The 26,408-nt window shown below is 41.3% G+C and overlaps 1 protein-coding gene across 10 annotated transcripts in view; it reads left to right on the top strand.

Annotated features, from left to right (window-relative positions):
• Positions 1 to 26,408, top strand: part of BLNK (B cell linker) — an 849,614-nt gene that overhangs the window by 755,199 nt on the left and 68,007 nt on the right. For all 10 annotated transcript variants that reach the window (XM_078643456.1, XM_078643447.1, XM_078643446.1 and 7 more), the window contains 5 exons: positions 7,196 to 7,262; positions 12,077 to 12,104; positions 21,314 to 21,353; positions 22,328 to 22,415; positions 24,247 to 24,278. In XM_078643456.1, coding sequence (XP_078499582.1) covers positions 7,196 to 7,262; positions 12,077 to 12,104; positions 21,314 to 21,353; positions 22,328 to 22,415; positions 24,247 to 24,278 — 255 coding nt within the window. The remainder of the gene's footprint in view (positions 1 to 7,195; positions 7,263 to 12,076; positions 12,105 to 21,313; positions 21,354 to 22,327; positions 22,416 to 24,246; positions 24,279 to 26,408) is intronic.

Genomic DNA, 26,408 nt, shown 5'->3' with positions numbered 1-26,408 from the left:
CTCCATTCCTTATTTTCATTCATAGAAGCAGCATGAACCATAAGGCTGAAACACATGTAATATTGCAAAAATAATTGTAATACTGCTTTGAAGTTTACATTTTTTACCACAGCCTTCTTCCTCCCTCTGTCTCCACCGCCCTTTTTTGCTGCCAAACTTGTCTCCTCTCTTCTCTGTCGCTTCAGGTACTTCCTCCCTCCCCCTTTGCTGCCCGTTTTCTCTCGCTCCTATCTCTTCTCTCCCTGTCCTCTCCTCATTGTTTTTAAGCCCCCCTTTCCTGCACCCTTCTTATTCCTTACAAGTTCACCCGCACCCCCAACCTCTTCTGCAGCCTGTCCCACACTTTTCCGCTGCCGCCTGCACCCCCTTCACCCCTCTTCTGTTGCAGCCTGTGCCTTCTTTCTCTGTCGCCTGTTCCCCGCCCCCTTTTCAGCAGCCTGCAGCACTCTCTGCACTCGTGTTTCTGCAGGTTGTACCCCCCTTGTACTCTTCCTGTGCCTCCCGCGCCCTCCTTGTTTCCACAATGGTTCTTTTCTTTCCTCATTACATGCCAGCACCTTTTAATACATCAGCACGAGGTGTGCGCCTCACAAAAACAAAGGCCTATAAATTACTCAATTCACAGGGCTTTAAGTGGGATGAAAAAACTGGGGGGTGTCTCTCAATGTGGCGTGGTCTATATAATTAAAGGCGTGGCTTAAAACACCTAAGCTAAAACCCGTTCTTAGCATAGTGTGCTGCCCGACTTTTATTTCGCTATTTCTGTCATTGCACCCAGAAATGTAATACAGCAAGTAATATTATACATAACAGCCAGGACTATTGGCTTTGTCAATGGTTGTTACTACTGCCCTGTGAACGCACGTGCCCTTGTGCCACGATTGCTTTCCACCCTTGACATGAACTCCCCTCCCCCAACGCTCACCGCCACAACCCCAGCCTGCTACTGCAAGTACATGCCCCGAGACCAATGATCAGTGTGGCAGGGTAAAGCACGCTATCGGTTTCCGTGACTTTGCTGCAGGTTAGAGTATTCTTCATGAACAAAACATGCATTAAGTAGATGCCATTGCCATCAAATAAACCATACATTTTTCATACACAGAGCAGAATTACTGGCCACTGGGTCATGAGGCACGGATCTTTGGAGAAGTCAGTCTATGAAGGTGACATTCGTCGTAGTGCCCTTTTGTGTGCTCCTATCTGTATACCCGTGCTCTCTCCATAGTTGTCTTGTGTGGCCACTTCATATTCTCTTCTTACTTCATTCCCTCGTCTCCTAATGCTTTACGTCAAACTCCGTTTTGTACATGTATATTTTTTCCCACCAAGTCTATTCACAGTTTTGCCCCGTTCGGTTAGTGAGTCCGACACTGACCAATCTTGTATTTTGTTTTGTAGTTTTTATAAAGCGCAAGTGCGACCTACAGATTTAGGATTGCTTTACATGAGCACCAGTTATATTATATAAGGACAGATTCATATTTATATAGGGAGCTCTGACCATTCCACAACATCCTTTCCAAATGAATCTTTTGTACCACTACTGCAATAGCGTGCTGCACACCTTCACTTTGGTATCTACTGCAGGTAAAAGTTGGGCGGGGTCAGATTGGGCCCTTAAGTGAATTACATACCTAAAACAGTAGACTTGTCTTCAAACAACCCGGGGCAGTTTTGAACATGTTTGAGACTGCATGCATGTATGCTTGCTGCAGCCAATGATTGTGGTAATATCAGGGGAAACAGCCTTTATAACGAAGGGTGAACAACGAGATGCCTTTACAATGAAGGCATTACGACAATGTCTTCATGATACTTGTTTATAACATGCTTTCAGTTTAGGCAGTTTCGGTACTAAAATGTACTTTCAGCTGTGTACTTCTAGCAATGACCTACTTCATGATTTCGGACCAGTAATGTGAGTGAGACATCCTGTCCAAAATAAACATGCACACCCTCAGCGAATGACTGCATCAGCAGTTGGATGGTGACGGTCGGTTTGGCTTGGTGGTGAGTGTAAAACAGTGTAAAGTAGAAGCCCCACGCTACTTTCACCACTCTCTTATCCCCCTACTATCACTAGCCGCTCACAGCTCTTCCACACTAGCAGTTCCACAATACCTACAACAGCCATATCCGTCACAAACTAGCAGTCTTACACTACCAACAACACTTGCACACTCCTCATAGAGTAGCAGTCTCCCACTAACAGCACTCTCACACCTTCACACTACTTACAACACTCGCACACCCTTCATAGACTAACAGTCTCACACGCCTCCCAAACTAACAGTCCTGCACTACCGGAAGCACTCTCTCACACCACTAACATCCTCTCACTCCCCTCACATGCTGGAAGTCAGACAGTACCAGAAACACCGTCACGCCCCTCGCAGACCAGCAGCGAAGCCAACAGGTCCGGCACAGGCACTGTATCTAAAGTGCCACCCTCAGGTCGGTATTCCTAATGACTCGGTATGGTAAAGCGCTGACACAAACTACACAGAATGCACATTGGCGCAGTTTGTAAAGCGCTAATATTACCCACGAGCCAGAATGAAAACCCACTCCCGTCTGACCCGTGGTCCCCAGCATGTGGTTGCTGTGATACTTTTCAGTTTTTTGAACCGCACGGCGGCTTGTCTTATGTCACGGGCTGGTTTTATTTAATGCAATTTTATATAGCGCGAACATTACCTGAAGGTGTCAACAACACACACAACCACACACACAACCACACAGACAACCACAACCAGACATACAACCAGACATACAACCACACACACACAACCACACCGTCAGTGCACTTTTTCACCAGGCACAGAAACCATCAGTCGTCAGTGCACGCTTTCATCTGGCACAAACACCACCAGCTGTCAGTGCACGCTTTCACCGGGCACAAACACCACCAGCCGTCAGTGCACGCTTCCACCAGGCACACACCACCAGACGTCAGTGCATCCTTTCACCAGGCACACACACACCACCAGCCATCAGTGCACGCTTTCACCAGGCTCACACACACCACCAGCCGTCAGTGCACGCTTCCACCAGGCTCACACACACCACCAGCCATCAGTGCACGCTTTCACCAGGCATACACACCACTGGCCATCAGTGCACTCTTCCACTAGATACACACACACCACCAGCCGGCAGTGCACACTTCCACCAGGCACACACCACCAGACGTCAGTGCACGCTTTCACCAGGCACACACACACCACCAGCCGTCAGTGCACGCTTTCACCAGGCTCACACACACCACCAGCCGTCAGTGCACGCTTCCACTAGGCTCACACACACCACCAGCCGTCAGTGCACGCTTTCACCAGGCGGACACACACCACCAGCCGTCAGTGCACGCTTTCACCAGGCATACGCACCACTAGCCATCAGTGCACGCTTCCACCAGGCACACACACCACCAGCCGGCAGTGCCTACTTCCACCAGGCACACACACCACCAACCATCAGTGCACGCTTTCACCAGGCATACGCACCACTAGCCATCAGTGCACGCTTCCACCAGGCACACACACCACCAGCCGGCAGTGCCTACTTCCACCAGGCACACACACCACCAACCATCAGTGCACAATTTCTACAGGCACACACACCACCAGCCATCAGTGCACACATCATTTGATAATGCATCCACAATTAACTATTGTAGTAATTACAGTATGGCGCACTTTACTTTTAAACATATTCATCTAAAGCGCAGCATACCACCATTGCTACAAAAATACATATACATTTTTTTGGCATACAATTTATAGACTTTTGTTGCAGTTGGTGTTGCAATATTTAGCAATGCCAATAGCTCAAACGTAATTATCCCGAGACCTATTGCATTTTAAATGCTTGTTTATAAATTGTGTTCTCTTGCAAAAGCCAAAAAACGGTTTTCTGTGTATGATTTATCTTTCAAATATGGATATTAAACAAAACAATCTTTTCTGGCAAAAACGCATGCTAAGATGTGATCTAGCCAAAGAACTGTAAAGTGCCATCCTGAGCAGCTATGAATTCTGGATTTTAGTCAGTCGAATATGGGCTTCTTCGTTCGTAGACAAAAGTCAGTTTCATTCTTGCAGCGTCAGTTAAACTGCTGAGTAATGTAATGTAAAACAAAAATCACTGTCACAAATGTTTAGTAATAGTTCAACTGCTTTAGTTTACGGAATTACTACAGTTTCCAACAGTAATTTGCTGGGGGAAGCCAAAGACAAATAGATCCACAAAAGTACTTACCAACATTTTTTCCCGCTTGGTATTCGCCATATATTTCTGCAGAGCTACTGTAACTCTGGAGCTAATACGGAGCGTTAAGATCATCACTGATATACGGTATTACTTCCTGATATAACATATACCTCACAATTTGTCCTGTGAAATTAAAAACCTTGCTCCTGTAGGAAACACCTCCTAAAATTGTTCTTCCTATTTCTTCAAATTAAAAGCTACTTTTTTACTATATCAAAGATTTAATATTAACCTGAACTTATACTTGACTCCACATTATCGTACATATCATTAAACTAAGTAAATGTGGAGTGAAGACTAGTGAATCTATACTTTCCTATACAAGATGATAAGTTGATAGTTGGCATTGTGGAGTCAAAATATGACCATCTCAATATTACTGACCTCAGTATTGTGACTTACAACTACTTTTTCAGTCATGTTGCTGTTGATAATGAGATGTCAGTCTTTACTAGAAAATGAGGAGACTATGTGAAGTATGAAGCTGATGTGTCTACCATTTAAAATAGGCAGAGCGTAACATTGAAAAATGTACTATTTGCAATATTGTTATAAGGCTATGAAGGACATTTTTTCCTTATAAACCACAGGGGAAAAACATTGGTCAAATGTAGTGTTTTCACTTCCAGCATGATATGGACATCTTGAAGAGTTAAGAATAAATTGAAATACATCAAATGCTGGTGTAAGATATGTTTATCATTGTTTTTGACAATAAGGACCTCTTCATATCTGTTTCAGTAACTTTCTTCTTATCAGATGCATAATAAATTCAGCAGTCAGACCTCCGTCAATTGGCCTACTGCAAAGAGATTTCTGATGGTACCTCTAAAGGAGGCTGGGGATCAGCAAGAAGTTGGACAAGACATCTGTCTTATTAAGGAAGGAAATCTTGATCTTATCCTCCACTCAATGCAGTCTTCATTTTATTTGGCAGCATTATAATTGCTTTTCATAAATGAATGGGCCTTCTTCACAAACTGCATTTTGTTGTCCTTCAGTAGTACTAAAATAGTACTACTACCAAAGTACCATGCGATTTAGAAACCTACAAGACTAAACCTCCAACTCTGCTTCTATTTTCTTTTGTATAGAGAGATCCTTACACATGTATTTTACTATTAGTAGTAAACGCGGGATGAAACAGGAGGAGTGGCTACTAAATAGGAGAAGTTTTGGGAGGAGTAAGGAGGAGTTTAGGGTGTGTTATGGAGGGGTTTAAGGAGAAACATGCACCCTGCCATAAAAGAGTAAGCCTATTTCAATTCACAAACTGCACTTCTAAAGTTACTGCAGCCAAAACGTGATCCTGAACAGTAGTAAACTACTCCAGCTCAGAGCTTAAATAAGTCCAGCACCACACATGGCCAACCATTAACACTGCAACACCCTCCCGTAGAAAACAAATGAACACAAGGACTTAAAATAAAACCCCATAGGAAATAATATTAAATTCACTTAAAATGATTTAAAATAGTTTAAATTATTTAAAAAATATTATTTAAGGTTACAAAATGTTAAACAACATACATTATTTAATTATAAAATAATGTAACAACTGTTTTTGAACTTATAAATAAATGTAACCTTAATTTGTATTAAAATATAGTTAACCTGCTTTTAATTAATTCTATACATCATTTGTTCTCTATGTTGGAATTAATTATTTTATTTAAACCCAGAAAAGGATTTTAAATGATGTCTATAAAATAATTAAATATTTAATTCAAAAGTAGGTTAATAGTGCTGCAGCATTTATTTATTTTGTTTTACATCTAAAATAAATATTAAAAATATTTTAAAATAATATTTAACTTAAATATTTATCTACTAATGTATCATATAGTTGCTTGGCTCACCACTGTTTCTTTTTGGCAATACTAACTTACACTTGTAAATTTGTCTCCACCCTCTTTTTCAGGGCATGGAGATGAGCAACTCTACACTTTTTAGTAACTTTACACTCTAATTTTGTCAAGTAAAGTTACTCAAAAGTACAAGAGTAAGTTACATGTGTAATTACTCACGAGTAGAAGTTACCTTTTTGAATAGCCCCATTCTGGGGCCGATTCCGATCTGGGTTGGAAAGCTCTCCGACCGAGCCGGATCCTGAGTGTTTTCTGACCGAGCCGGAGTCCTGCAGTCTGACCGAGCGAGTACGATGCGGCCGCATGCTTCCGGATTCGATTTGGTTGGACTCCCATAGAAGTCAATGGGAGCCGGTCGTACGACGCGTACATGGGCTCCCAATGACTGAATGGTTATTTCTCCCACAAGGGCAGGTACGCGTCGGTGCCATCCGCACCGTACATGCCTGTGTTGGAGAGACCCTTGGGTCTCCCCCTGTGTCCGAGTCGTACGGCTGCGTTGACAGTGGGCCCGACGCGGACTCCCAAAGGCAACGTCCCGGACATTTTGCGAGCCGGAAACTTCGGCTCGCACCGGCTGTCCGATGCGTGAATCGTACTGGCTTGGTCGTAATTCGCATCCATTGCACGACACAGTCAGCTTACGGATGAATTGTACGGAGCGGTTCAGACCCGAAAAACGACTTGGTCGGTGAATTTCACGTTGCTCGCATCGCACTTGCTCGCGCGTACAGCTGTACGAGTCAGGCGGAAAAAACGCGAACGGCTTGAACTTTTTCCGGCCAGATCGCGTTCATTCCCCGTTCCGACCCAGATCTGAATCGGCCCATCTAAGTTTAAAAGCCAACTGCCAAGCATAATAATAAACAACTTTCACCACAAAGTCCTACAAAAAACACTGTTCGCAATACTCAAGTAGCTGATTTCAGAAGTGATACGAAAATGTTACATCTCAATTTGAACAACATTATTGAAATCCTGCTCTACTTAACTAAAGTCTAAAAATAATTGAAGACATCAATATTTTAAACATCAAATGTATTATTTATGTTTAGATTCTGGCAGCAATGGAACCCATATTTTCAAGCCTGCACCAGCACCTGCACCAATACCAAGAATAGGGTAAGCACAGTGAAAATGTATTGTTGTATCTTATTGTTAGTGACGATAGAATCTATCTTTTCATATCTTCTAGATTTGTGTCCCTCCCACAAACCCATGTATTACAAGCATTTTAAAGGTAGTGAAAAGGTATACATCTCTCGAGGTAGTCATTGGCCCCCACTGCTTATTTTGACACGGGTAGATTAACTTTAATTCTCCAGTACCATTGCACATATCACACAACAGTTCCCTTTTAAGAAAGAGATCATTAATAAATTGTACATCACATCGCAATGAATCAGCACTGGCAAACAGACCTATAGGATGCTCTGGAGCACGAATTAGCACCCCTCCTTAGGCATGCTCCCAAGATGCAATAACATAAATGGCTCACGATCTTAGGCTCCTGTAAGTATCAAGAAGTATGCACATACCACCCTTTGTAATCTCTTGTGCCAGAAGTTCAGTCATATAAGGTATCATGTCTGTCCCCAGTAAGAAAAGAGATTTGAAGGCTTTTTCAAGACACCTAGGATACTTGATCCAATACCCAGGTCCTACATGTCATTACCCACCTTCCATTCTTCTTCTCCAGTTATTTTTCTCCATTCTTGTTTTTCTTCTTTTCTAAATTGTCACAAGGTTTTATCAGTGAGGATGGATGTCCATCATACTTGCTGGCTTCCTACCTTGTGTAACTAACGGATCCTCCTCAACTGTTCATGCATCCACTCTAGAGCTACTCTACTTTCACCCGTGGCACTGCACCCACAACAGCTTTGCTCTGATAACCCTCCTCGTATTCTGGTTGGCTTTCTACTCCTTCACCTTTTCTCTGTTCCGCATCTGATGCCACTCTTACCACAGCACTACTTTTGTTATCCTCCTAATCAGCTTCTACCCCAGCTGCACTGTCTGTCTTCTGTCCCCTCCAATCACACTGTAATGCTATTATAAGTTTTACAGTCTTTCATCTATTGTGATTAGTGATCCATTTGGAGAATTAAGGGGCTCCTTATGATGGCGGGCGGACATCAGTATGTCGGCCACCATAAAGGTGATGGGACTGACCACCAGACCTGCGGTGGTCAATTAGGATGCGCCCGCCATACTGGCGGGTGCATCCTGGCCTTTTACCATTGCGGACGGTGCTGCTGGCAGCAGCACCGTCCACAATGGTAAAAGGGCATGCACAGCATTTCCCTGCACCACGTGGCAGGCACCACATGGTGCCTGCCACTTGGTGCAGGGAACTGAGGGGTACCATGGGTTCCCCCAAGTGCCCCCCCACTCCACCAGGGACCCGCAACGGGTCCCTAAAGCCAATCTCCGCAAGCCTTTCCATGGCGGCATCGCCGCCATGGAAAGGCCTTTCACCACTCGCATCATAATATGGCTGGTGGTGCCTGCTAGCCACCGCCACCATATTACTGACCCTTCTCCGCCAGTAACAATTGCCAACCAATGGTAAAGCGGCGGACGGACTTTGTTTCTGCCGCGATACCCACCACCATCGTGTTATGGCAGGGGTATTACACAGTGCGATGGCTTAACGGTCGTCACCGCCGGCTCGGTGGTGGCGATCGTTACACGATTGTAATGAGCCCCTAGGTTCCCACGTGCTACAGTTTTCTTTCCAAAAATGGTTATTAATCTACAATATTTCTTCCAGAATGTTATCAATTAGTAAATGCTTCTCATGTAATCTTTACATGCCACAGTCACTGACCCATCCACTTTCTCTAGGACTTTTGACAAATCTCACCAAATCCTAATGAGTTGAGATAAGTGTTCTGACTGATGCAAGGTTTGGAAAGGTTTTTCCAACTTCAGAACTGACTGTTCCTTCAGGACATTTTGCAACGTTTCATCTCCCACAATTTCAGTGCAAGATGACTTTGGGACATGTAGGTATATATCATCCTACTTCATTTGTTTTTATACTTGCAGCAGGAGGCAAGCCACACCTCAACTGCCCACCTTTAGTACCATGGTACCTTTTGAGAGCTTTCCTATTGAGGTCATTGCTGTGTTTCAGTTAGATCTGTAGTTGTCTATATTACTGATGACTTTAGTTAACAATGTGGTAAGGAAGCAGGTATGGATCATAAACACAACTTACATAATTTTGCATTAAGGACCAATATTCTAAATGGTAACAACACTTAACACTTGTGTGACGGAGTAGAGTGTTCAATATATCTGCGATACCACACCCATGTTTTTGGTGAATAATCAGATGGACTATGTTTGTGTGCCTCCTCTTCTAGTTGGACGTGGAACCATGGCTGTTGACCCCATATTGAAGCATCCACCCCTCTGCCACTCACCCTGTGGACATACAAAGTCTACAGGCTAAGGAGTTGAGCAGATGAACCCATGTTTATCACTAGTGGGAGAAGTACCATAATGTGATACATGCACAGGCTTACTTTCGGCACCTCACAGAGATACTGCAACCTTGGTGAGAAAAGCACTTCATCACTGGATGTAGCTTTCCTCCCGGAAAACTCATTTGTCATAACCTGCTTTTCTTTCCCTCTCACTCACTTCCATGCATTCCAGGTCTCACATGTATTGCTTTATTATGTGATACCAAGATTACCACAAACAGATGGTGACTCTTTGGCCTGTTAGCAATTTTTGGGCAACCCACAATCACCCTTCTGCAAAAGGGTGGTTTTCTCTATTATAACAAGAGCATCAGATGTGAATATCTCTACCAAACTGTGTTATGTATGATGGCAGAGAACAAGCGTTGCTGCCCTACATCCAATCTTAGTTTCATTCAGGAAGTTATTAACATAATTGTATATGCCTGGTAGCAGTATGGGAGCACGTGTCTCTGACTATAGACTTCAAATGGGAACCTACATTAACTACTATTTCCAAAGGGCTGTTTTAGAATTTATCTCCTCTTTTGTTCTTTCTAAAATTCAAGGTGACACATATAGATCTTATGTTACAGTAATTGATACCTATAGAAAAACAAAGAAGAATTCGAATAGTTCCAAAGTATAGATTCTAAGTTCCTTTGCGATGACCTTCTCTACTGGTATCCCTGACTTAACAGCCTTCCACCCAATTAGTTTCAAGCTAACATTTTGTATTCTCCGCACTTATAAGCACAACAAGTATATGGCAGTCAGTGACTTAGGGGCCTATTAGCATAAGTGGCGATCAGCCCGCCTAATGATCAATCTTCACCCGCATATTAGCATGGCGTGGGGCACCGCGGCGGACGAAAGACTGTTGGCCGCTTTTCCGCCGGTCGGATTCCCGGCCAGGCAGAAAAGGCCTTCAATACGGTGGCGACGCCTTGCAGGCCTCGCCATCCATATTAGGATGTGCCATTTTCAGGGACTTTCCATGGCAGAGATTCTGCCATGGAAAGGCATGCGGTGTGCACTTTGGGGCCTGTTGCGGGCCCCCAGGGAGGTTGGGGGGGCTGAACTTGGGGGGTACCCATGGTACCCCCCAACATTGTCATATACAAGGTGGCAGGCACCGCGCGGTGCCTGTCACGTTGTGCATGACAATGCACAATATGCATATATTGCATTGTGGCGGGTGCTGCTTACAGCACCCCCGCCACAATGAAATATATGTGAGATTCCACCATCACAGTGGCATCCTAATTGCAATGGCGGGACCGCCGCACCTCTGGCGGTCGGTCCCGTGTACCGTTACGGTCCGCCTGCCCATCGTAATGGACCCCTTAGTGTTGCAAAAGACAGCTAATCTTGTTTCCTTCATCTCTGCTGATGTGGGAAGCGCCATAAAAAAGAAGCATCATTTTGTCCTGAGGAAACACTCCGATTTCCTTTCAAAGGATGTCTCCCACTTTCACATCATTCAGGAGATCATTCTAGTAACTTTTCCCAAATCTTTCATTGGGCTCAGAAATAAACCTCCAAAAACTTCATTTGTCAATGGTATTTTGGATCTACAGAAATTGCTTGTGTTCTCTGAGACATCACTCAGTCTCATAGTTTGCTTTTCTCACAGCTTCAGTTATCTAGCCATGAACCATGATGCCATTGAGGGGCGACAGCACGCTTTACAAACTCATGCACATTAACCTTCAGACAGGTTGTCAATGAGGGTCTAGGATATCCATCTCTGAGTGGCTTTATGCATCTTGGAATGATAGTTAACAAGGGGAATCACTGCTCCTGTGGAGATCCATGCATATGCTGGTAACTCCAAGGTAGTGTTTGTAGCTTACCAAAAGCCTGGTATGATTTAAACGATCTTTAATGCTAACAGAAGGGCTTTGCCCAAGACTTTCTCTAAGTAGTATGCATTGCATGCATGCTCTAGAATTGATGCTGGAGTTACTCAGGCAATTCTTGAGAACATCTTTGGCTGTTGCATATACCTTGTATAGCCTGCCAGGACTTCCTACTCCAAGTAAAGAAGAGTTTGAATACATATATTTAAGTAACGGTTACTGCCCAAAATAACATTTTGACTCCTAGTCCTTCACCAGCCCTTCCCTTCTGTATCCCAACATACCCATTGTCTCGCTTATCAATATATGCTTTATGTACACGACTAGATTATGTTATGCAAATGAGTTTATGCACCATGGTCAATAATGACAAGCTCCAGTCGTCTGTTTCATATTAGTGGGAAGCTTGATTCACATCTGCAGCGGCTCTGCTCTTACAGACATTCTGTAGTAAATGCAATGAATCAAGTAACACAGTGGTTGAGTGGCTTTCTGTCTCAGTCTTACTCGTCTAATGTAGATCTGTTGCATTGCTTTAGCTTTTATATTAGCTGCAGTTGCTTCTCACAAACGTGTCTAATTACATTTTGTTTTTCAGAATGAAAATGCTTAATATATCAAAACAAGTAAGTTAATAACAAATTGTATATGGCCTTTTAAACAATGCATTAGCTCTGAGTCTTAAATCCTAGTGTAGATTTCGAATAACCAATGTTCTGGTGTTCCCTTTTTCCTGAATGTTAACATAAAAATCACAACTTCGTTAAGTGCAATATTTAGGTTTTAACCCATACTAGACAGACGTCTAGGCACACAAGAAAACTCGTTAAGTGTAAGACGATAAAAGCTACCTCCTTAAATAAATGAATGACTTTCCCCATATTTAGCACATTCACTATGAATGTAACCATTGTTTTCCTGGAATGTAATTCATACAAAAACTCTGAAGTGTGTAACTAATAGATGAATAAAAGTGCCTAGTGTCTTCCTACCTTTAGATGTTTATGTTGAATCACTGACAAAATATCGACTGACGAAATATCGTGTTCCCAAAATATCGGGACATAAATCTTGATGTCAAACATATCGACATCCTATCTTCATAATGGTAAGTACTAAAATATCGAAAAAATATATATAGTTGTTAAAAATGTCGAAGTAAAAATGATAGTTTTTAAAAAATTTATAAAAAATAATGTAAAATAAATTAAATACATATAACTTATAAAAAAATATTTAGAATTATTAGAAAATGGAAATATAATGTAAAAATAAATTAAACATACATATATAAATGTTAATAATAATTAATAAATAATTATTTTATTAAATTATAAAATGTTAGAAATATATTAAAACATATAAATACATATATATACATACATCTGTAACATATATGTATGTACATATACATATACATATACATATATATATATATATATATATATATATATATATTATAAATTAAAATTGAAAAATATGTATTAATTTCTAAAACTACATTTAACACTAGATTAGGTGCAACAATAGGGAAAGTGTTAGATAGCGGAGGTGAATAAATTACTATTCCCACTCCACCGAGTGCAACAGTAGGGAAAGTGTTGGATAGCGGAGGGGAATAATTTACGATTCCCACTCCACTGAGTACAACAGTAGGGAAAGTGTCGGATAGCGTAAGAGATAAAATTACTATTCTCACTCCAGGGAGTGCAACAGTAGGGAAAGTGTTGGATAGCGGAGGGGAAAATGTACTATTTCCACTCCAGCAAGTGCAACAGTAGGGAAAGTGTTGGATAGCGGAGGAATAAAAACTACTATTCCCACTTCAGAGAGTGCAACAGTAGTGAAAGTGTTGGATAGCGGAGGGGAATAAATTACTATTCCCACTCCAATGAGGATAATAGTAGGAGCAGAGGGGATAAAACCAAAGATTACAGCTATTGAAACTAAATCCCAAAACAAAATAAAAACAAAACAATTACCAAAAATATGTATCAATTAATAAACAAATATTAATGATCAACTAATAATTAATTTATTTAACCTAAATTACTTTCCACCCTCTTCCCCAATAGCCCCTTCCATGCTCAGGGTGGGCTTGTGCGCACAACTGCCGGGGACCGTCCGAACCTCGCCCAAGATTGGAATGTCACTGCAGCGAAACATGCACCGCAGCAAAGGTGTTAAACACCAAAACACACACCTAAAAATATTTACACAATTTCCATAACTAATTTTACATTAATAAATTAATAACAATTAACAACAAATCATGAATTAATTTTAAAAAAGTTTTCTTCCCAACATGTACAGCTATAAAGCCCACAACTCACACATCAAAATTATTCCACAATTAGCATATTTAATATTTAATTAATTATCATTAATTAACAAATATTTAGTTCATTATAAATAATGTACCCCCCACCCTATTCCCCTTTAAATAACACCATTGTGTCATGTTGTAAAACATGACACAATCAACATAATTAATTAACAAATAATTAATTAATTGAAAGCAAAATAAAAACAATAATAAATTAATTCAAACAATTAACACTTTAAAATAACATTAAATATTATTAAATTAAAAATATGTAAAAATGTATTTAAATTAAATTACTTTCCACCCTAATCCCCCATCAACCCACCACCTGCTCCTAAAAAAATTACACAATTAACATAATTACCAATTCATTAATAATAATTAACAACCATTTAAGTAATAATACATAATTAGCATAAAAAAGGACATAAATAATAATAAAAATATTAATTAATTATTTATAAATAAATTACTTCCACCCTGTTTCCCTATAAACCCACAACCGACTATGGAACTAAAACGCAAAATGCACTTAAAATAAAATTAATAACTCCTAAAAATGAAATACATATTAATAAAAACAAATGCAATACTTAAACAAAAAAAATCAAACACATACATTTAAAATACATACTAAAATACATAATACTAACTAAATAAACGATATTTTTAACAACTATAATTTTGCAAACAATATTACTTACATTAGACTCGATATTCTTTACCACTATATTCTGACAGGCAATATTTTTGTATCCCGATATTTTGCGCTCGATATTAGTGCAAGTTGAAAATAAAAACTTGATATCTTGACTGTTTACCGTTTATGTTGAGGATGTCTCCCATCCACGGGATGTTGTTTAGATGTTTAGTTACTTGCATTAAATTACCTCTGAGGGTATGGGTGACACGTTGATCACCAATAGAGGCCTCATTATGAGCGGCTCTTTAAATCTGTCAACCTCTACATGAACCCATTTTTCTTTCTCCACAGGATTTTTCTTCCTGTGGAGAAATTGCTTCCACACGTAGGTCCATTTTAAATCTTGGTTTGCTATTCACCTTGATAGGAATATATATCTATGTGTAATTTATGGTGAGAACTATTAACAGGAGAAACATAATTACCCACAAATGTATGAGTTTGTGGGCGATTACTCAAATCTGTGAGAAGTTCTACCGAGAAAAGCGCACAAGCCTGCCTTTGATGCCAAATTTCCAGACAATTCACCATACTCACAGAACTTTGCATTCAAAAAATGCACTTAGCGCATGAAAAAATCTACCTAATCCTGATTTGACTCCGAATGTAAATTTACATGGCAAAAAGGACATTTAGCACTTTGAGTTCAACAGAGGTAGACAAAATATATTGCAATATATACCCCTTGAGATCCTGGTGTACTGATAGCTGCGAAACAAAAGGTAAATGTTCATTAGAATTAAAAAAGGGATAGGGAATGTTCTAAGTCAGAATGATAAATGGAAACTACCACAATGGAGCTTCATGAAATGGCAACATAAACTATGTGTTGCTTCAATTCAGATTTTACCTATCATAAGATGCCCATGCAGTGCTTAATTTGAGGCAGTGGTTACCGTGGGGGCCAGCACTTATTTCCTGCATCAGATATTTATCAAGTTCAAGAGAGGGAAAAACATACCGATTGGACAGATGGAGGAAAAGAAAGACGGCAACACCGTCACAAAGGGAGAAAGAAGGAACCTGCAAGTATGAGATAAAGGGGCATGGAGTATTTGATAACGGTTTAGAAACTACCAGCCTTGGTATTTGATGTTTAATTGCTCCAGTCTCCGGCTTCTGAGCAGAGCTTGGGGCACCTGCACTTATTGTTTCACAAAATAAGCACTGTCTTGATGACTCAGCTGCTATCACACAGGCCTGTGAAGTGAAGGCTGTTACACCCAGAAATTGCATCTCACCCCACCCCTCCTACAACCACCCACAAAGTCTTACCCATCACACCTTGAGACAGAGCTGGACATAATTAGCATACACATTTAACGTGAACCTAGAGGGTTGACCCAGCCCAGGCCAGGAGGAAGGGGGATATACCAAAAGAAGGAGCGTGGTCTCAGAACTCCACAATGTAGGTCATCACTCAATTAATTACACAGTGGAATGAGTACATATTGACAATGATTTGTGACCACACAAGAGATAGTTGATTCATGTCCACATAGTGAAGGCAGAGGAGAAACAGCTGGTGGTCAAATCTTTGTTACGGTATGTTATGAAGATTTGTAAAGTGCAATATCACCCGGGAGGGTATCCTGGCGCTGAGCAGGTCTGAGTCAGCCACATCTAAGGCCTGGAGGGATTACTCAAAACTCCAGGTCTTCAGCTGCTTGCAGAATTCACGCAGTGCGAATGAGGCCCTTATGTGTAGTGGTAGGCCTTTCCACACCTTAGGAGCGATGTAGGAGAAGGCTCGGCTGCCAGATCTGGTTTTCCCAATGCGTGGGATGTGTGCAAGTAAGAGTCCAGATGTGTGGAGGTGTCTGGAAGGTTTGTGAAAGCAGAGGTGATTGTTGAGGTATGCTGGGACACTGTTATGTATCTATCAATCAATCAATCAGGGATTTGTGAAGCACGCTACTCACTCATGAGGGTCGCAAGGCGCTGGGCGGCATGCAGCTCAGAGTCAGCCAAAGAGCCAGGTCTTGGGGCTCTTCCTCAGGGTGTGCAGAGTAGGGGAACGTCTGATGTTGAGTGGGAGCTCGTTCCAGGTCATTGCCATAATTTAGGGGAAGGCTCTCCCTCCCTCTCTGGCCTTGCGGGTTCGCGGGGGTTCAACGAGGGTGAGGTTGGCGGAGCAGAGGTCTCTCTTGTGTAAATGGAAGAAGACTCTTTGGTTGGGGCCTTGGGGTCTGGTGTTGTGAGGGATTTGTAGGTTGTAGGAGTGAGTAGCTTGAAGGTTACTCTCTTCTTGACGGGGAGCCTGTGAGGGTCTCGAAGGTGCTGGGTGATGTGTTCATGTCGTGGGATGCCGAGGGCGAGTCTGGCTCCGGTGGTCTGGAGCAGGGATTTGTTGATTCTGGCGTAGAGGGCGTTTCCGTAGTCCAGTCTGCTTGCTATGAGTGTGTGGGTGATGGTCTTTATGGATTCGGGGTGGATCCACTTGAAGGTCTTGCAAAGGATGCGGAGGGTGTTGAAGCAAGTGCAAGAGACGGCGTTGAACTGTCAGGTAATGGTGAGGAAGGAGTCGAGTATGATGCCGAGGTTCCGGGCATGGTCCGTGGGAGTGGAGGGTTGCAGAGGGTGTTGGGCCACCAGGTGTTGTCCCATGTTGAGGGGGTGGGTCCGAGGACTTCTGTCTTCGAGTTGAGCTTAAGAAAGCTGCTGCTCATCCAGGATGTAAAGTCTTTCATTCTTTCCTGGAAGCTGAGTCTGGTGGGGATCCTTTGTGAGGGAGAAGTTGAGCTGGCTGTCATCGGCGTAGGATACTATGTTGAGTCCATGCTGTCTGACGATGTATTGCCTTGAAAGTGTGGGTGAGGAGTTTGAATTGTGCTCCAATAGAGCCCCTTCAGGTTTGGAGCTTTGACAGTCACCAACAGGTTAAAGATGATTTGTTTCACTGTGGTGGCCTGGGGTCCAAGGATGTAGGGCCAGATGTACAAAGGCCTTTTGCATTTCTTAACGGGCCGCATTGCAATTTTGGCCTGTTAAGAAATGCAAAACAGCTTTTTCCTATGCACCAAGGCCTTGAGAGAATCACAAAATGTAATTTCTACCCAGTAGAAATCGCATTTTAAGATTCCCTAAATAGGAATTCATAAATATGGATTTCCTATTTGTGATTTCTTAGCACATGTACAAAGCATTTGCTAAATGCAAAATTAGCATTTAGGAAATGCAATTGCCATCGACCCAAAGTCGATGGTAGCAAAGTGCATTTTAAAAAAAGCACCCAAGATGCTTTTTTTAAGTGCAACTAAGCCCATGCATTATCCTAGGGAATGTGTGCTCTACATGTGCACCACTTGTTTTGGGGTGCATTACGGGTTCTTTAAGGGCCATAGCCATCCTTGCTTTAACATTTCCTAAATAGGAATTCCCTAATTGGAAAACAGTATTTAGGAAATGCATAACTGGCCCATTGGTATGAATGGCATGGGATTTCCTAATTGCGATTTCTTAATAGCAATTCCTATTCTGTTGGAATCGCTATTAGGAAATCGGTAATTTCATACATATCATTTTGCATTTCCTAAATAGCGATTCCTATGGAGTTGCTATTTAGGACCCTTAGGGGCCGATTCTGATTCGGGAAAAACCGTTCCGAATAGCCGTTTGGTGCGTTTTTCCTGTACGAATCGTACCTTGCAACATCCCCCATACGTACGATGAAGTACGATTCGTACCAGGAGCCGTACTCCGTACGAGTCGTACAGAGAACGTACAGCTCTAATCTCTGTGCGATTCTCCCTCGGAACCCGCTGTACGCGACATCTGTACGGTTCGCTGCTGGTTTTTACGACCCAGCAAGTACGATACGTGTCGGTTACGCACCGTACGACCCTTTTTCTATGGGAGCTGAAAACAGCCGTAAAAGCAGAGTTCGCACCGAAACAGGTACGGAACGGCCCCCCGGGTACGGTGCGTACCCCCCATGATCGCAGGGGTACGTGCGTACATCTGCAATCATGGGGTGTACGCATCGTACCCCATGTACGATGGGTGTACGCACCGTACCCCATGTACGCTGGGTACACCCATCGTACATGCGGTACGGTGCGTACACCCAGTGTACATGGGGTACGGTGCGTACACCCATCGTACATGGGGTACGGTGCGTACACCCATCGTACATGAGGTACGGTGCGTACACCCCATGATCGCAGGGGTACCGTGCCCCTGCGATCATGGGGTGTACGGACAGTACGGTGTGTATGTGTTTGTGTGCTTTTCCGTACGACTCGCTCTTACCTGACGTGGACCATACAAATCGCGTCCTCATACCCCGGTCCGGATCGTACTCGTCGGGTCGTACGGTATGTTTACGAGTCGTACGGCATGTGTACGAGTCATACGGTTCACGGTTTCAGCCTTGCAATACGTACGGATTGCGACGATTCGGACGGATTCACGGAATACAGATCGTACTACGCGACTTGGACAGACGGGTACGATTCGTACGGAGAGGGCTCCGGATACAAATCGTACGGACGTTTTTTTTCCCGAATCGGAATCGACCCCATAGTGTATAGTGGTCTGATGGTGTACCTGGGATGCAATGCTGTGTTTTTGATGACCCTCGCTATATTCTGCAATACCAATGAACATTCTAATTGTTGAACATGCAATCTAATTCTGTCAATCGAGATATCTGCAAGTCAAGAAATAACAACAATCAGGCCTAAAGAACGACTGTCATTAATTAAGATGTGAATGCAGAAAGGATCCATTTCATTGTACATTCATTCAAAGCTGAAGATCTGTTTATCCAGACCTTAAAATTTCCTTATGGTGGAAGATCAGATTTAAGAATAATATATTGGCATTTCCCTTTTTGATAAACCAGTTCAGTTCCTTACTGTAATGTGGTGTTGATCCATGCAGGGTTTGGAAAAAGGAAACAACAGCTGTGTGGGTTCTTATGGTCATCCAAACTCAAATTTATAGTGAACAAGGTCACTGGTGGAATGCTGGCTGACATAGAATCATGTTCTGAGACTCTTCATGCACCCATTTGACAATCGATATATGGTCACTGATGGCATAACCTTTTAATACAAAAAAGAATAAAAGCTTTCCAATCCATTAATAATTGCACAGCAAAATTACTAAAACTAGAACGAAGAAAAATACAAAGAAAAAGAAAATAAATGTCTATCATCCAAAAAAAGCAGAGCTTTGCATTTTAAAAACAGCTACAATCTAAAAACAGGAAAATGTAATCCTCTTGTAAAGTCTAGGTACTCCATAACTACATACACATGATTAAAACCGACTGAGGCACCTAAGAGTAGAGGAGTATAAAATAGTGCTTACTAGGGCTTAACCTTGGTCTTTAAACCAAGCTCTCTATAAAAACTGAACCTTGCAATATTGCTTTGTTCAATGTATGACATAATACTTAGGGCCTTAGTATAAGTACGGCTATTCCTGCAACCGCCGTACTCACTGTGGCGTTCTGACCACCGCCGCCTCTGCGGGTCTGCCCGCAGTATTACTAATGTGCGGGTCGGACCACCACGTCTTCCATGATACTGCGGTGGTGGTGCAGTATTAAGGGGCAGGAATATGCTGGCGGTGCCACTGTGGAACCGCCACGCATATTCCAAATTGCTTTTCCACTGCCCATTTCATGGCGGTGAGCCCGCCATGAAAAGGGTGGCAGAGATGCAACTATGGGGGCCCTAACAGTGTGCCCCTGCTAGTTCTGGGTCTGGGGGTGCATATGTGGTGCCCCTCTGTAATTGCACCCCGTTCTTGCACAGTGTGGCTTGCCCAATATTGTGCATGCAACACTTTGCAGGACCGTGCTGCAGTCGCTTTCATGGCGGCGGTCTGATGTTAAGGCTCTCCTATGAGCCTAACAAAGCCGCTGTCATGAGATTGCCGCAGCGCCGTCCGCCTGACCTTAAACTCATAATCTAGCGGGCGGGCTTGGCGGTCCTCCTGCAAGCTCAGCGGGGGGGTGCTGCAGGAGGACTGACAAACTCATAATAAGGCCCTCAGTGTGCCTCATTGTTAAAACTAGGTCATGGCCATTTTTCCAACATTCTTTATAAAATTGGCAACAATACAGAGAAAGCAGTGATCTTGGGAATGTTCACCACAACCACACCCTCGGGGACGTGGCCTTTAACAATATCACAACAATATATAAATAAATAAAATATCAGAGCTTACATGTGGTGTATATGCCCGCAACCTTAAATCTAAAAAATACAATGTTGTCTCATCTATTTGCTGAGAAAAGAAATCATAGGAGTGACTAATGGAGTGATAGAATTCATCTCTGCTACTTATAATTACTTTAGACTGCATTACAGTCCCTTATTTATTTCCTCACCCTGTCTTCATAGACAGGGACTAACCCTACATGAATCAGCTTTGGTTCTGTCTGCTCCATTAACAGCAACAAGCTGGAATCGTGAGACAAGTCTCATCTGAACTGGAACAAAACCAAAACCAGATCGGTTTTGGCCTCGTTGGATCCCATCCCTGAGGTACAGCTTGAGTACTTTGGAACAGGATTCCATGTCTGGGCATACACATCCCAGTTAGGGTGTCTCAGCGAGAAATGTAAAAAAAAGTCTTTACACTACCTGCAGGCCCTACTCTATATATGTCATACTCTATTATTATAGATTGCTTTATATGCAGACTCTTATTTTAAAGGTTTCTTTCAATCAAAAAATGACCTACTTTTCTCACGAAATCATTATTCATCTCTGTTTTTGTACGTTCTGCCGAGCTCTATTGTTTAAAAAGCGTTACAGATAAAAAGTTAACGATTTTCTATTCAATTTCAGAATTTACCAGTGTCATTGAGAGAAACAGTGCCTAAGGAAGGTAATGAGATTACATTTTAGATAACATCTGAAATCAAGTTTTGCATGCATACTTTTCTTAAAGTATGCACAGAAATACAACATCTTTAATATGTGCCTGCTTTGTGGTGGATTAGTACAATGTGATTAGTGGTGTTCATAATCTACATAGAAAAATTATTCTAAAACATTTCAAATATTTTTAAATATACTTTTACTTCTGATGATAAAGAGACTTTATTTGTGTTTTCTTTACAAACTTTCTACTTAAAAAAGTAAATCAAGGACAACATTGAAAAGCTTAACAACGATGGAATATATTGAGAATGAAGTAGGCTGAATTCCATTGATGAATTTAAACATTATTTTTCTCAACCAAGGTGTTGGCATTAAGATAAAGGTATATTTATCATGCTCACATTCGCTTACAGAGAATCCCTGTGTAAGTTTAAAAATGAAATCATTGTGGGACACCACTCAAAGATAACAGGCTGGGCATCTTGTCAGGGTAAAATAGGTCATAAAGTTCATTTTAGACATGAGCTGTGCAGTTCAAAGAATTCAGGGGAATGGAAGGAGGCCTCAGGTATTTTATACATTTTTTGCAGCTGGGTCAAGATAGCTAGGGATGGCTGAACCATTAGCTGTGGAGGGAAAATGATTGGTTTTTCACAGTGTGCCTTCCACCGGCAAAGTGTAATGTGATGGCTTCCTCCTTCTATCATTCAGCCTAAAGCAATGCTCCTTGGGATATGGAATGTGGAAAAAATCTCCCAATCTAAGGGAGAGAAATGGCAAGCCAAATTACAGAAAAATGAGAATGATTTCTGATGTTTCAAGAGCTCTTTGTGTGCAGGATCTCAGGAAGGTCCCAGTCAACTTATTGTTGTTGGAAAATCCTGGCATTTTGCAATCCAATCTGTGGACGTCTGTGTGACAAAAACTATTCACTGCAAAGTAATGACAAACCTTAATGTATATGCTTTTTCTTTTCAGATAAACCAACACCTGTTGAGAGGCGAAAAGGTTCCAGCTCAGCATTAGAGGTTCCTGCACTTCAACAAATATCAGCTGTAAATCTGAAGTAATTGTTTTTTTTTACATTTGATTAGTTGAGTTCCCCTTTAAAGGGAATCTGGCAGGCTGGCATAGATGGAGTTCGGTTACATGTGAGGTGTGAGTGAGATGAGACATGACTAAACAGAAGAATCACCAAGGGAAAAAACAGTTACCTAAGGATATTCTTTTATCACATGTGATACCTTGGTATCCGCAATCTTTCATAGAAATGTCTATGAAGATAGAATTGTAATACATCAAGCAGACAGACTACAATAAAGTAACAGAAATAAAGAGCCTATAAGGGTAAACCAATTTAGAATGAACATGTTAAAACGTAATAAGCAAAATGCCACAAGAAAGAACACGAAAAATCTGAAAATAAGAAAAAAGTGGAGAGATAACTGTTCTCTCACTGATGATGGGTTGCATACAACTTTAAAGATTGTATAACAGAAAGCAACAAATGATGCATACTGGGGTAAACATTACTACATCTTTAATGGTATTCCAACTTAATTTCGACTCCAGAATATTGTTCTTCAAAAATATTGTGGATAAAATGTTGAAGACCAAAATTTCATGAAAGTAAGAATATGCAAATAAGTATAGGTTTACTTTACTTACTCCCCATTGTGGTAACTTAAAAAAACAATATATATATATATATATATATATATGTATATATATTCAAGGTACATAGCTGTTGAGTTAAGAATAGAAAACCTGCATTTACCTATATGATTTTCGATTTTTGGGACTCAATATGTTAGCCATGATGTTTGCCATCACAATATTTCTCTAGGCAATATTTCAACATTCAAACTCTTTAACTTAGCTGCTTAATAGCAAGGCCAGAAAAAGGTAGCAACAGAAGATAGCTGTTTAATAAAAATGTCTACGACAGGGTATCTGAGGTCCAAGAATAATCACTAGAGGGCTCTACCCACACAGGTGGGCCGTGGAAATGGTGCGAAATTATGTTACCTCTATGTAGTTTTGTTGCATGCTTTCCAGATTGTATACTAACGCTCGAAGACTGGTTCATGCTAATATGATTCACTTAAGAATATCTTTAAACGGTTCCTGTAAGCTAGCCAATGGTCTGAAAGTCCACCCACTACTTCACCAGGTAACTTTTGGTGCACAGTAGGGTTTATTTGTTCCAGGACCTTACAGGACATGAACCTCCCATGCTCAAGAGGCATACTTCACAGAAGGTTACATGCACCAGCAACAGACAGGCTCAATTATCCTTGGGAGGTTGGTCAGGGAAATATTTTATAGAATCTTGTTAGGTCGGGACATTTCCCTTGATATTTCCAGTAGTAAACAAAGTAGGTATTTCTTCCTCTCTCCTATCAAACTTAAACTGGTGTGCAGTGGATTTATCATGGGGATAAAAAGGACAGTCATGTATGTTATGGATAGATACCACTAAACAGATCCAGTTTTCTTACACATAGCATTATCACAACGTGAACTTTTACACTAAGAACATGTTTTTCTTGTGATTTGGCAACTGCAACTCTCACTGATTGTTAAGGTCAACTTGTACTACATTTTACAAATCTATTGTATTAGTGAGTGCTGCGTTTTGATAGCAAGTGTTGTAGTGGCTGATCCAGAGATTGCACGTATCCGAATGATTATGAATGTCAGGTTTCTTTTTTCTTTGAAAGTAGATTGACTATGGTTGCCATGAAAAGTTAGTTCACCTCTTTTTAAATTAAATAGTTAACTAGATTCTTGCTTTAAAAATTGTTAGAAGATACGGAAGCTGTGTCTGCTTTTAACACTCCATTCAACATTGAGCCCAATAAAATGTAGTATTTGACAGTTTTTCTTTTTTTTAGGCCAGTCCCTCCAAAACCAAGTGTTTTACCAAGTAAGTTCAACGTAATGGTTCAACTGTTCGATTATAACTGGTAAATTCATTTATTTGCATTTCGTAACAAATTGGGGATTCGCAAACAACCACAAAGGTATGCCTTGATACCTTTCCTAAATTAGATTTCCATGGCTACTCCAACAACTCCACCATTTTTGGGGGGATGGCCTTTAGTGTGCATAGTCCTCGGAAAGATTAGTAGCAGAAATCTGCATTTGCAAATGTACCTTTTTTTCTATTTTTGCTCTGCCTAGAAAATATTTACCAGGTGAAGAAATGTTTTCCACACTACCTCTTTCAAATATGGGTGTGAGAGGTGTTTTTTCACAGCCATTTTGCACACTTTATCCAGCATTAAATGCCATAGCATGTGCACAAAATGAGTATGAAAAGCAATTCAGAAAGATTGAAAATACACAGAAAGTTACAACTTTGTGCGTGGGCACTGCTTTTCAAATGACCCTGCCTTGTGCCCCTCCCCTGAGTAGACCCATTTTGTCTTCTTTACATAAAGCCCCTAACCTAATTTACTTTAGGTCTCACTAAAGGAATGGGAAGCTCTATGAAAATAATGCTGTATTGCAATACAACCCTAAAATCATGACTGCAGTAATGCGCCATATTTGCAGATTTGTCCAATACATAATTAGACTTGTGGTCAGGAACAAGTTGTAAATCCGAATTATATGAATCAGTTTTCCAGATTTCTAAATGCAAATTCAATGTTTTGAGCACTGATGGGCCAGCAAAGCGTGTGAAACATTGTGTAAATTGGGTCCAAGATGGTTAGCTTTGGAGAATACTGCCCTCAGGAAACCCTTTTCGGAGTCATGTTGCGAGGAGTTTGAGTTGTCTTCCAGTTCTCAATTCGCAACATGTTTGGAGACTTCATAATGGGTTATGGATGAAAATGAGTAACAGCATTCAGGCCTGAAGTATTCTCTATTTTCGCTGCAGTACTCTCGGTTTCTGCAAATGAACACATGTCATTATTTATTTAGTGATTTCCAAAAGAGTTACTGTACTGTTGGGTGTTATTACAATCTAATGGGGTGACTCAGTGAACTTCAGGACCTGGGTAACACTTGATACATATGAATTTAGATAGGAGAAGCAAAAGCACCCATCATGCAATTCGAAGCAATTTCTAACACTACTGAACACCGAGCAAGCACATTAGCTTACACACCAGAAGAAGCATCAAGTATTTATGCAATGATTCAGGAAATCAAAACAGCTGATACACAAGGGACCACAATCATACAACAGCTGAAGCAGTTTGAATTTCTAGCCAGAAGAGAGATCAACCAGAAATTACATGCCTCGACACTGGTACAATATCATCGAGTGAAACGTATTCCTAGAGGTTTGAGGCTGTCTATCAAACCCATGTTATTTAGGTTTCATCTAAACAAAGACTTCATGGAACGTTGGTATTCAATTTTAAATAAATGTAGCTTGGATCTAATTTTACTTTTAGTAGAAGAATTGGCCAAAGCAATTAATGATCTTTCAAAAGAAATAGAAATAATCAAAGCAGATTTGGAAGAGAGAATGGACAAAACTGATTGGGACAAATCACTGGAGGAAATAAATGCAAGATTGGATAAACACACAAAGGAAATACAAGCAGGCAAGTTGAGGAAATTCAAAAGAGATACATTGGACTACAAACTGCAAGAAGTATATACATGGGCCGAGGTGTATGCCCAGCGAAGAGTATTTCCAAAAAAGAAGACCAATGTATCTTCTGAAGAAAGCTCGGTGTCAGATTCGGACCTTACAGCGAATAGACCAACAGTCCAATCTCAGCTTTCAGAAGCTCCCAAAACAACAGAGGAAAGAGGAGCACAAGCTCCTGGAGTTAAACAATCTTTTTTATCCGACGCCGCGGATTCAAGCCAACCACCCGGACCTTCAAAATCAATAGGAAAACAAGGCGAAGTCTTAAAAAAACCTTCAACAAGAAGTCAGAGGTAAATTTAGTTGTGAACATTTCTGATACCATTCTGTCACCTCACCAAATCAGGATCTTAAATAGAGGATTAGGGTTCGTTCCCACTCACACTACAAATCAACTAGAGTGTGAAGTTTCACTCTTTAAATTCATGAGGGTTTTGAAATTAA

The sequence above is a fragment of the Lissotriton helveticus genome, chromosome 5_1 (assembly GCF_964261635.1).
Source record: "Lissotriton helveticus chromosome 5_1, aLisHel1.1, whole genome shotgun sequence".
Lineage (NCBI taxonomy): Eukaryota > Metazoa > Chordata > Amphibia > Caudata > Salamandridae > Lissotriton > Lissotriton helveticus.
This window is presented reverse-complemented; position numbering and strand designations above follow the sequence as displayed.